Source organism: Electrophorus electricus, chromosome 24, assembly GCF_041902795.1.
Source record: "Electrophorus electricus isolate QZ-2024a chromosome 24, ASM4190279v1, whole genome shotgun sequence".
Taxonomy (NCBI): Eukaryota; Metazoa; Chordata; class Actinopteri; order Gymnotiformes; family Gymnotidae; genus Electrophorus; species Electrophorus electricus.
Genome location: NC_137520.1, coordinates 11994815 through 12007711, shown reverse-complemented (window position 1 = coordinate 12007711; position 12897 = coordinate 11994815). Strand labels below are relative to the sequence as shown.

At 51.0% G+C, this 12897-nt stretch overlaps 1 protein-coding gene across 9 annotated transcripts in view; it reads right to left on the bottom strand.

Moving 5' to 3' along the window:
• The window catches only part of camta1a (calmodulin binding transcription activator 1a), a 260811-nt gene that overhangs the window by 103741 nt on the left and 144173 nt on the right, over positions 1-12897 (bottom strand). For all 9 annotated transcript variants that reach the window (XM_035522400.2, XM_081706806.1, XM_081706807.1 and 6 more), the window contains exon 5: positions 7342-7477. In XM_035522400.2, coding sequence (XP_035378293.1) covers positions 7342-7477 — 136 coding nt within the window. The remainder of the gene's footprint in view (positions 1-7341; positions 7478-12897) is intronic.

Genomic DNA, 12897 nt, shown 5'->3' with positions numbered 1-12897 from the left:
GGAGGAAGTACTTTAGACAATGAGCACATGCCAAGCGCAGGACCATCCCATAAGTTTACGCCACACCATCCCCTGAGTTTACACAACACCACCCGCTGACTTTAAGCCACACCATCCCCTGAGTTTACACAACACTTTTGCATTTCCAAGGCAGTTTGCCCCTCAGAGCCCCTAAACTAAACATGGTAATGAGTAACAACAGCAAAATGGTGTTTAAAATGAAGGGCAATAACCATGGCACTGGTATAAATAACAGCACAGGGCAACAAGATGGAGAGATGGGGTGTGTGTGTGTGTGTGTGTGTGTGTGTGTGTGTGTGTGTGTGTGTGTGTGTGTGTGTGTGTGAAGATGGGAGTAAACTGGTGCCAGTGGAGAATGTGTTTAACTGTTCTCCCCATTGCCCGGAGCACAAGGCTGTAACCTGTTTTCTCAGTTAAACTCCACTTAAGCATTTCTTTCATGTTAAATATCAATTCCCTCAACCTCACTGGCAAAATGAGGCACTTCACAGGCACTATATGGTTACATATAAACACTTAAACATTCCCTTTGAACTACCCTGCTCACATGCTCATTACGCTGCCTTTGAAGACCGGATGTTGGAACACTACTACATTTTGCTTTTTACAGTTATTAAACATAATATGGCAGCAAATGACTTTGAAACCTCCCTGCTGCATGCGAGTAAGACATGGCCCGGGCATGTAGGCTCACCGGAACAAACGCGCGTCCTGTAGAGCACGTCAACGAAGAAACTCTGTGAGCTGGAAGCGCTCGTGCACTGGCCGATAGCAGCTCTAGTGCGGAGATCGATTCAGAGAGGTTTCTGTGAATGCCACGACGAATAGACCCCTGAGTCTCACGGGCTGAAATGCACACACTGATGCAGGCACAGAGTCAGGAGAGGATACAATAATGTCAAGGAACTGTTCCAGCTCCACCAGCTCAGGTAGAGTTCAGGAAAGGTCATGAGTGAGTGAGAAAGGGGTGGGGGTGGGTGGGGTGTGTAGAAAGAGTGAGGAAGTGAGAGGTATGTATATATAGAGAGAGGCATTGAGACAGAGAAACAGAGAGGATAGCAGCAAACTGTCTAGTAGCCAAGTATTTTTAAATCTGTTCCCACATGAACTAAAAACATTGCTCTCTCACAATTATTCTGACTGCAATTACACTTGGACAAAGCCTTACACTACGCATGTCACATACAAAGTGGGCCAGGCTGTTATTACAAAGTGACCTCAACGTTCTTTTTTTTCCACAGCCTTTGAAAAAAAAAACCCCAAAACAAAACAAAACAAAACAAGCCAAACACACAAACAAAAAATACCCCACATGGTCCTAGAACGGTGCCTGGGCCCCTGACGTAGGTAATTAAAAAAAAGAATTTTAGATGACTTAGCAAGGAGACGAGGGAAAAAAAAATCTATATGAAAGCATGCGCAAGTCAGTTTAAAGCTGCCTGCTTAGTGTCTTTGCTTTGAACTCAGTCTCTGGAGATTTGTGTGCTGAATACGGCAATTTCATCACCAGGCAGGCTGACAAATGAAGCGAAAGCTGTGCGCTCCCTGACGAGAGAGGCAAATGCAAAAGCAGCGCGGCGAATCATACATCACAACAAAGACATTTCCCCACGATTAGACTCTGTTTATAATCAATATTGAGTCAACACTGCCACATGTGTATGAATAATGCCAAAAGGCTCCTTTTATCCGCCCCCTGCCTGGGCGTAGTCGGCAGCTTCTGTGCCGCACCATCACAGCCCGGGGGCGGACGGGGCCACGGTAAAGACGGTCACTGATGCCTGAGTCATGCACACTTCAGTCATGTGCACGACGGTGGCACGAATGAGGAGATTTGAGCAAGTGGTGTTTCCAGCGGCATGCGCGACCTGCCAGGTGACCTGCCAGGTGACGCAAATGTCTCTCTCTCTCTCTCTCTCTCTCTCTGTCCTGAGGCTGGACTATTAAACGCAGCCTCCACTCAGATTGCTTTTGTGCAGCTCTGCTGAACAAGTGGACGACGACAGGCGAGGAGGTGCAGGTCGCTCCGACTGCATTTTAAAAGGCCTGCGCGCATCTGCTGGGAATCGGCGCCGTCCGGACGGGTACACAATTTTACAAGTCGCTGGTGCCACGCCACATTAACGCTTTATGTTCGACTTCGATTATGGCCGGCCCAGGCTGAGGGGACCCGTCACGCCCTGCCCGCACAGAGGAAGCAGTTTCCTGCCTTCACGCACGAAAAACACCCAAGACAAACACGTTGCCTGCGTTGAACAGACATGGAGAGGACTGTAGTCAGCAGTGATCCTGATGGAGGAGGACTGGCCAGATCACCAGGCTGGCTTAGGGAGAGGCGGGGTTTGGGGTAAGGCGGGGCTTAGGGTGAGGCGTGGCTTATGGAGAGGCGGGGCTTAGGCCGAGGCGACACATCCTCCGTTTTGTCTCCCTGTGCCTTAAGCTCTGCAGAAGCAGATGCCCCAGAAGGCCCATCATGAATGTTTGGCGCCACAAGTGTGAAATTAAATTCTTAGGAAGCGTAGACAATGGTTGTCTTTTGTCCTCTTATGTCCTCCCATCCCCGCATGCCTAAAATTAGCCCCTCCCTCCCATAAAAATCTCGTGCTTGATCTGAACTCCTGCAAAGCTCCAGAATGATGGTGAGATTATGAGCTGCAAACTAATTACGGCAGCTTCGAGGGGGAGCTCGGCTGAATCTGAGGCACCTGCTGCACTTGCTGGAGTCTGGAAAGCCTCTTAATTATCCAGGGTTAATGCTTTAGGACACATTGCTTCTACTCCAGATATGAAAAGCCATGGAAACCTCAGAGCGGGCGCGGGAGAAGAGAGCAGTGGGTGTGAACCCCTCCTCTGGGGCAGAATGGCTGAAGAGTGTTCGGGAAAGGAAGTCCACCCGGACATTTTTCATTTCAAGTTCAGCCTTCGTCGGCCTTCGAGCGAGAAAACTCCTGTGTATTGTACAGCGGTTCGGTTTTTGATGTTCATACTTTTGTAGCAGACATCACAAGGACAGGCCTCGCTGGTGAACCCCGCAGATGGAAATGTGATTCGACAGGTCCGTCCTCCGCGTCCCTTTTTATCCACAGCGGCTGACGAGACCGGGTCACGCTGGGACAGCGGCCATTCACTGCTGAGTGCGACGAGGCTGGAAGCGACAGGGTTAGGGCTTCCAGAGTGATTCCGTTCCCACTACCTGCTCGGGAAAACTCGAAACAGCAATCCCGAGCTGCGGCGGACGGAAAGCCATCAAGCGCGGGCTTAAGGTAGAGAGCCGTCTTGGGAGAGGCGCGGGGTCGGATCCGATCGGCAGGAGCCAGAGTTTCGGTGAGGGGGGCGGGAGGGAGTCGATTCCTCCCTTTATGTGGCACTAATTTCGCAGCGGCAGGCGCGCGGCTCTCTGCTACGCCGCTTCCTCCATCCCGCACCTCGCATCTGGTCGCCCAAGCTGTTGGTGTGGGCATCTGCAGCAGGCGTGCTTGCCGAGCCGTTGTGCCCACCTCGCTCTCAACAGCATGTGGTGCGCCACAAAATAATAACCATTTTCTAAACAATTACAGGCAAAACGTCCCCCCAGAGGGAGGATGGGCTGATAATTGGGAATGAAAAGAGGCCCTGAGCTGTGGCTAACCCACCCAGGCTAGCGGACCAGCCTGGCTGTCGCCTTTGAGCCGCCCACCATCGGGGCAGTGTGGTGGGGAGGGTGTGCAGCGATACGCTAGGCCAGACCCCCCCCACATCCCCCGATCGCCCGCTGAAATGGCATCCGCTCGATTACGGCATTAGCAACAAGCATTTTGACATCTGTCTTCATTATTATCAATGAGCGGAGGCGACTGAGGAGCGGGTGCGCTCCATTAGCTCGGCCGGTCGCGTGGCTGCGCGGCTGATGTCTCACGTTAGATGGATCCCAACACGAGCTAACAGGATGGGACGGAAAAGGATGGGCTCACTGTTTTTTTTTTCTTTTTCTGCCTCGGCCAAGGTAAATCGGTAAAGAGAGAGAGCAACTGAATCTAAATAAGAAAGCTTATTGCAATCTGTATAATTACCACAGGGTAATGAAATAACTCACCAGCCTTGCCGCCTGCACTTAACAGAAATCGATGTGTGTTTGAGAGTTTATTAGAGCACTGAGGATGGGGGAGGGGCGGCCACCAATAGCACAACCTGTGTTAGCGGCTAATTGAGGAAGGAGTGGGGTTAAACATTGGGCTCTGGCCCACGCCCCAGCCCCAAACGCGGCTAGGCCGGCCAGCGTCCGTTGCCTCGATGTGCAAGCTCTGTTGAACGGAGGAGTTTAGGCAAATATCGGTTCCCTAGTGGTTGTGAACGCCACATCTCTTCCATCAACCCTGAAAGAGCAGCCCATCTGAAAAGCTGCAACTGGATGGCCTGCACAAGCCGGGGAAATTTCCAGGGCAAGTAGCAGGGTGAAATCAGGCACCTGCCAGTGTGACAATTCCAACTTTTCCACTTTTCAGCACTTTTCTCCGAACCTCATTCCCTGAATCCACAGTTGGGACTGATGGCCCTTAAAAGGCCCGAGTAATGGAAAGACAAACCAGCTATCCTTGTACGAGGTCACCTATCCAGGCAATATTAGGCACACGGATGAGCGTGTGCTGGACAAAGTGGCCATGTGGGTGCCAGGCAGGACTGGCGGCCGGCTATAGTAGGCTGCAGTAGCTGTCAGGCACACCTTTCCCAGGTGTCTGAATCGGCTTGTGTGGAGGGGGAGGAGGAAGGAGCAGAGAGGGGAGGAGCTCTTTAATTTATCTGTCTTCCTGGCTCACCTGGAGTGATGAGGAGGCGCCAGTCAGGCAGGCTGCTATTTTATAGCCTGTTAAGCACCAACGCTGTAACGGCCAACATTCCAATTTTAGGGAACAGGGAGCATTAGTGTTGGGCTCAAGGTTCGGCCAGGGCGTGGACAGAGAAGGGACAGGTGGAGAGACAGAGAGAGAGAGGGAGGGAGAGAGGAGAGAGGGAGTGGGTGAACAGGAGAGAGAGAGAGAGAGAGAGAAAGAGGCTGGGAAGATGCAGGATCTGGAGACTACACGGACTGCTGAGCTAGTGGCAGCTTCCAACATCCGTCCCCTTCGGACAGAGCAGGAAAGGGCATTGACATTCACTCAGGCCATGTGTGACTGTCTCACACACACACACACACACACACACACACACACACACACACACACACGCCTTCTCCCTCTGCTAAACTCTGTAGTCCTGGAGTGCCAACGTCTCCTGGGGATCCAGCAACGCACTCCCACAAGGGGGGCAGAACAAAACTCCAGAAAGAGGCAGGAGCGAAGGACCTGCCGTGTGGGCGACCTCACCTCCGCTAATTCCAGCCCAGCCAGAGAAGACAGCACTCGGTGAGAGCGATCGCTAAAGGTTAAGGTCAAAGCATTTATTTGCGTTCCACCGTAAACAGGTCTGAGGAAGACGGATAGGGCAGGGTTATTATCCCGGAGCGCACGCCACTGATTGATCGCCCAGCGCTCACTCGGTGAGCGGGAAGCGCGGCCCGGAGTGCCAGCCGTCACGTCGTGCTGCACCCGCGCCTGTGGCAGGCTGGGAGCAGCCTCCACCAGGACGTAGGGTGCTTCATTCATCACTACGGGCGACTGACCCGAACGCCTGTCACAGGCTGTCCACCGCACGTCCGGTATCTGACGGCGCCGCTTGTGAAGGTCGCCCAGGTCACGGGAGGTGGGTCAGGAGGGCCGAGAGCGTGCTGGAAGCTGAAAGCGTTCCCCATGGAGACCCTTCGCTCTCTCCTTCCCCCTTACCCAGCCATGCGGTGGGGGGTGGGGTGAAGAGACGGGGGGGGGGGGGGTTCATCCTGATGAGTCACCCTAACCCCTGCAACCGGCCCGCCGCAATTAGTCTGCGCTAAGCTCCTGCCACTTACCCAGCTGAGCATATGGAACAAGATAAGCCTGCAAGACGAGGGCGTGCATTCAGATTCTAGTGAACACTGTGAACTGTTGCACTGTTGACATGGAAGACATAGAGATAGAAGGGGGGGGGGAGGATAGAGAGAGCAAGAAAGAGAGTGAGGGAAATAGAGTGAGAGAGAGAGAGAAAGAAAGAGATTTCCTGATTCACCACCTTTCAGTTGAATGTTGTTAGGAGTCCCTTCTCCCGACGTTGCCGTTAGCAGAAGTGTGTATGATGGCTGCAGAAGCCTCGCTGCGCGCATGGAGGTGATGGGGAACACACTCCTGACCGTCTCTACTCCCTTATTAAAGCTGCCAGCAGCGAAACGCTCAACCACAAGTCTCTTTAGGAGCTTTAAAAAGAGATTTCATCAATGCCCATAAAACGGTCCAAATTAAAAAGGGTGATGGCAAAGTAAAACAAAGAGTCTTAGGACACCACCCCAAACTGCAGCAGAAGACCCAGCCCTGTCTCTGAAGAGCACAGTCGCTCTGAGAGGTGGCACGGCCCAGTGTGCAAGTGTGTGTGTGCCTTGCTACAGAGAACACCTCCGTATGCCTGTGCTACATCATGCCAGGCAAGCGGAGCTCCACCCCCCCCCAAGGGACACCCTCCTGCTGGCTGTCCCTTGCCCATCTGCTCGAAAAATCAACATGGGAAGATCAGCCCCGTCCACGGAGAGCAGCAAAATCCCTCCTGCTGTGTGTGTGTGTGTGTGTGTGTGTGTGTGTGTGCGTGGTGGGTGTGGGTGTGACTGGAACCTGGAGCGCGGGTGCGTTTGCGTGAGTGTCAAAAAGAGAGCGAGGCAGAGAGAGAGAGAGGGAGAGAGAGAGAGAGAGAGAGAGAGAGAGCAGGGGTGTGCAGAGCCGGGCCAGGCTGGTGCAGGGGCCCAGGGTCTACCTGTGATGATGGTGGCTCCCTGCATGGGGGGAAGATTAATGCTGCCTCTCTGGAGCAAAGGTAACATCCAGAGCTTAATAAGGTACAAACAATTGCTTCCATTTTGTTTGCTACCAGGGGAAAACTAAAATTGTGCTGCTGAGGTGTATTTTTTATTTTCAGTGTGGTTTTGGCAGGGTTGGGATTTGGGGCTGCTGTGTGCGAGCACGTGTGTGTGTGTATGTGTGTGTGTGTGTGTGTGTGTGTGTGTGTGTGTCACATGAAAAGGTCTTATAATACTAGTGCACTCATCCATCCATTGAGAAGGTAGCTGTATGTATGAAAGGAGAGAGAAACATAACCACAGCACTCAGCAGAGAGGTACCAGTCCAAAGCCAAACTCCTGCCATGATTTGGTCTCACCCATTCCACCCACCCGCCTGGGCGAGGCAGGGGGGGTAGGAACCGAAAGCTGGGGAGGGGAGGGGCTCTTACCTCGACGCCCTGCACTTTCAGCTTCATGTGATCCTCTCGCGTGGTCTTTCCATCTTTCCTCTTCTTCCAACAGTAGCCGTCCTTCCTGTACTTCACCTTTTTTCTGTTGTACAGGATCATAGACCCATTCTGTGGCCTAGATCCCAGTGAGAAGGACGCGGGGGGGCGTCAGGAGGGGGCGAGGAGAAGGAGGGAAAAAAAGAAGAAGAAGAGGAAATATTTAGTTAAAGTCAGAGCTGCAGGACTTGGCGTGGGAGCAGCACAAAGAGGCCATCGCATGCCCTAACGGAATCAGTAACGCTCCAGCACCTAAATCGACACGGCCATTTTTACAGACGGGGGGTTTTGGAGGTTTTTTTTATTTTTTTTTTTGCATTGGCATGCACAGTTTGACAATGAACAAAGCAACCTTCAGCATAAATTTGCAGCAGTGGGTCCCATCTGCTGAGAGAGGAGCCCTGGATGTGGGGTCCTTGCTGGGTGAAATCACAGAGACAGAGCAGGCGACGCAAGCGTGAGGGGCTGAAGCCTTTTCTGTTGCTCCACGTTCTGTGAGGAGTGCTGAAGAATGTTCCCCAGGGAGAGAGAGATCTCCCTCGCCATTTCATGCATAATTCATTTGAACTTTACTTTCTCCTTTGCCTGGTGGCTGATAACACTGTCGGCCGAGACTGTGAAAAGCTGCTGTCAGCTTCCACATTAGCAGGAACCGTAAAGGCACGTGTGTTAAGCGCTGGCTAATAATTACAAAGGGTGAAAGTTGCACAGGCATACCAATGATGTGTGCGACATGCATACTCTTACATAAAGACGCATGCACACACACACACACACACACAAACACACACACACACACACACACGTATCCACAGAGATATTCATGCATGCAGGCGCGGACATGCGCACACACACACGCACACACACGCATAGCAGTGCTACAGCTGGCTGGTTCTGGCCGAGTCCCAGGAGGAAGCAGGCTCGCTGGCAGCCATCAGTGCCTCTGAGCCAAGACCAGCAGGGTCTCAACTTACACTGGCAGCAATGGAAACATGGCCACCTTCTACATGACACAGCCCACACACTCATTCCCTAACACACACACGCACACACACACACGGATATATACAGCCCCGTGAGTACCGTAAGCAGTCGCTCACTCTGAAACAAAGCCCACTGTGGGTCTGGTGTTGTCTTTGTGGTTATTTTATCATTTCCGTCCCTCGGTTTTAACCACCGCGCTGCATGCATCATTTTCGAGCGCAGCTCGAGAGGCGTCTGACACTTGTTTATTTTTGTGATTGCTCATCAATCACTGGACAGAACGAGTCTCGGGGGGTGATCCAGAACAGGAGGCGGTGTCCCACCAGCGCGCAGCTCTGGCCCAAAACCGCCTCTTTTAATTAGAGATGCCACTCAAATGATGCCATCCTCCATTCTGCCTCTCACTGGGGCTTCACCCTTTGTGCCAAAGCACCGGGACTCTGTGCACTGTGTCCTCCACCTCTCCTACTGCCCATCCCTGTTCTCTCATTCCTCCATTCTGTGCATCCATCAGCTCCACTTCGCTCCCTTCCTCTCCCTTCCTCTCCCTCCCTCTCTCTCTCTCTTTCTGAATCATGTTATCATTGCTCTTATTTGGTGTCTGAGCAGTCCAGATTTTCCTAGCTCAGGAGTCTTTCTTGGGATCAAAATTCTTCTTTTTCCCTCTTAAGGTTTCCTACCTGTCCCTGAGAGGGGTGGGGGTGGGGTGTGTGTGTGGGGGTCCTTACCAGTGCTCCCAATGACCTTCAATGGCTAATGTAAAACAAACTAAACAGATAAAGCTGAATTCATTCATTCATTAAACTCACTCTCAGACGTAAGACACGCTGTACGTCCTCAGTTATGAGCACACCTCGCTTCACCACGACTGGCCACAGCATGAACGGTGCAATGGAGAATAACAGAACTGAGCGCAAAAACACTGTCCCGGCAGAAAAGATAAAAAAAGATGACTGATAAAAAAACTATTTTTATGACAGTCAAAGAAAGTGTCATTCAGATAATAAATCTCATTTAGGTTTGGACTGTGGGCTGGTAGAATGACTAAATGAATCCACACCCTCTCCAGACGATGCTGTTTGGTCTCACACTCAGTGTCTTTTCTGACACTTTATTATGAAAATAAATTTTTTGTTTGCAATACAAATAGTTTCATTATCAATCGATATCAATCTAAAAAATGAGCAAGTTTACTTGCAATGATTTATTGTTTCTTTTGCAGTGTCAACAGATTTGCTCTCAATGCTATTATTTTTGATCACATAATAAAGGAACAAATTTCATTCCATATTAAAGCAGCTCTTTCCATTAGACACCTCGTACGGCTGAGAGCCATCGCAAAGAGGTGTGAGGCTGGTGGAATAGAGGTGCCGCCACCAGGTCGAAGGGTCACACCCCCGTTCGCCTGCGATGAGCTTCTATTTGCTTTCTCCTCGAGAGACCGTGTGTGTCGTTAGCGGCGCTCGGCTGAGAGCAGGTGTGCGGGCTTCTGGGAGGTCTGTCTACGGGGAGGGCCGTCATAACTCAGCCTCTGTCTCTGTATACATAAGCCATTCAATTAGACTTATCAGAACGTTGCATATTTATACATGCTGGGTGAAATGTTAACTGCGCCGTTATCGCAAGGCCGGATTCTCCGAGGCCCGGACGTGACAGATTAATATGGAAATCGAGCGCGGCTCCGTAGAGGGAAGGGGGAAGATTCCTTCTCGCCGCAGTTCAACTTCACGTCAACAGCGATGATTATCAGCGCTGGCCTTCCTCCCGTGCTGGGCCTCATACAGAAGACGAGAAATCCGTCATTCAGCAGTGGAGACAGAGCGCGCGGCTTCACTTCATTCGTTTCAGATGAGTTGGGGGGGGGTTCTGTTCCAGGGCATTATAGTGAAAGAAGCCGCCACACGACGAGAAGCATCTCTGCTTTGAATCTGCCCGTTACGTGAGGACTTTACCAACTGCTCTTGTTCTGGTTTGCCTTATAGAGACATTTTTAGAAGGATGCCTATCCCCCCCAAAAAAATAAAGCAACAAATACTCCAAAATATGACTGTACTGTATTTATGGTGACTTAACAAAAACTACAGGGAGATAAAAAAATATATATATATATCACCCTTGTGCCATATTTATTGACAGCTTTACTGTGTTGAGAATATATACTGGACTCTGCTTCCAAAATACATATTTTTTTGATATATATGACTGTCTTGGATGCAGTGATCAGAGTGTAACTGTGGTAACGTTAGAAAGAGAGACACGCAGGGCTGAGAGGGGCATCACTCTCCCCACAAAGCGCCTTGATTAATGCCACATGTGCTGTTTCTCTTTGCCTGCCTGGCTTGAAACGAGAGAGAGAGAGAGAAAGAGAGAAAGAGAGAGATGGAGGGATGAAGAGGTAGAAGAGGAGAGCAGGAAAGGCTTGTGCAGATGAAGAGGGTGAGCTGGCGGCAGACGAGGTTACTCAGGAAAGAGCGAGCACATGCCATTATCCCTTACTCATCAAGTCTGCTGGACGCCATGTTTCACACACGCACACACACATGCACACGCACACGCACACACACACGCACACGCACGCGCACGCGCGCGCGCACACGCACACGCACACACACACACATTGCTTACCAACTATATCAGCGGCTGTGACATACCAATGCCAACAGCTCACTCATTCTTCAAAGAGGAACCCACACGTCACGCCATGCCAGTCGCCCCAACACAACACTGCACGCTTCTGCTGTTACGAGACCTGTCACTTACAGCTCACGTATTGCTCACGTGTGCTCACGTGTGCTCTGTGGGTCTGGGTCTGGGTCTCTCTCTCTCTCTCTCTCTCTCTCTCTCTCTCCCCCCCACCCCCCCACTCTAGCTCTCTTAGTAGTGGTTGCCTGAGAACTGACGCCCTTCCAGCACAAAACAGATGTTCCCTGAGCGGTTATCTTGATGGGGAAAAAAAAAGGCAGAGACAATTTAAAAAGATTATAAATAACAGTGCTGCATGTAGTGTCTGTCCCTCCCAGACCTGGGGAGGGCTAAGGGGTGTGGGGTGAGGAGTGGCATGGGGAGTTGGGGGAGGGGGTGGTTGCTCAGCTTATCTCAGTAGCACCAGGCGTGCAGAAGGAGACCTCTGCATGACAAGTGTCAGCGATGGGACGGCCGATAAGCAGGCCTGCAGTCAGTTAGGGAGCGTGGGTGAGCGAGGGAGACGGAAACACGGTGGCGCTATGACATCGCCGGAACAAACGCCCGGCCGGGTCCGGAGGCCCTGCTCCTCTAACGAACACCAGACAGGGCGCTAGAACAGCTCCACTCTGTCGGCTTTAATTAAAGCTTTAGAAGGGCAGGCAAGCGTGTATGAACGAAGCAGTGAGTATGGGCTGGCCTGTGAGCGTTCGTCAGTGGTGCGGTTTGGATGGTTGTGTGGGTGTGGGTGTGGGTGTGCATGCGCACGCATGTGTGCTTGTGTGTTTATATGTCTGTCCGTGTGTTTGGTGTGTGTGTCCGTATTCTGGGTGTTCCAGATTGGCCTCATTCTCCAATCTCGCCTCTTACCCAGTTCACAACCTCCCAGTGGGAATTAAATTAATTTCTTCCTAAATGCATTAATTTCATTCATATCTTCACAAAATGGCATGTCAGGAGGCGGGCAGTGTGAAGCTATTGCACGCATGTGCATCTGAGCGATCGAAAAAGACACACAGCACCCTGTCAAGGTAACATTCTAATTGTATTCAAATCATACGTTCCTGTGTCTCTGTGTCCTTGAGATGCACATCGCATGTCCTTCCCTGCATCCTGCCAATAGGTGGTAATATCTGCTAATTTTAACGAGCACGGACAGACTGTGTTCCTCTGGCCACCAGCTCCAGATCACTGCTGGGATTATTGCAAATGAGCTCCCTCTCTGCTTTGCTTCACTGTTGAGCTTCCTGTGTTTGCCTTCCGATTTCCTGCAGTAGTTACTTATGATAATGTTCAGCAGAGAGGATACTTTGTTCTCTCAATAAAACCAGGGTGGGGGAGAACTGCCTCCTGCCTAATTTCATGTCGACTCCAAACCCACAAGAGCTTTTGTTCGAAACACTCTCTCACACAATTAAATCTCAAAACCGCAAGCGTACCCAAAACATCTCCCAACTAAAACGGGTTAGATTTTTCATTCATCTGCAGTGACATTTCTGCAGTTCCAATTACATTCTAAACATGTACATAATAGCCTATGTTTTAAAGTTTCTGGGGAATTACATAATGTGTACTTGTTATACTCAGCAGACATTAGTCTTTCCCCTCAGGATAACCGTGACTCAGTGACATCGAGAGAATCCGACGCCATAGAAAGAATGTTTATCGTCACCGCAGACAAGGAATTTCTTGTCCTTTTTTTTCCTTGTTATTCATTTATTGCATTTTTTTTCCCCCCCTATGAGCGAGTCATTTTGCCAACACCTCGTCTCCCTGAGCAGCGAGCGAGCGAGCGAGCGAGTGAGCGAGCGAGGACGCGGCGAGTGAGACAGG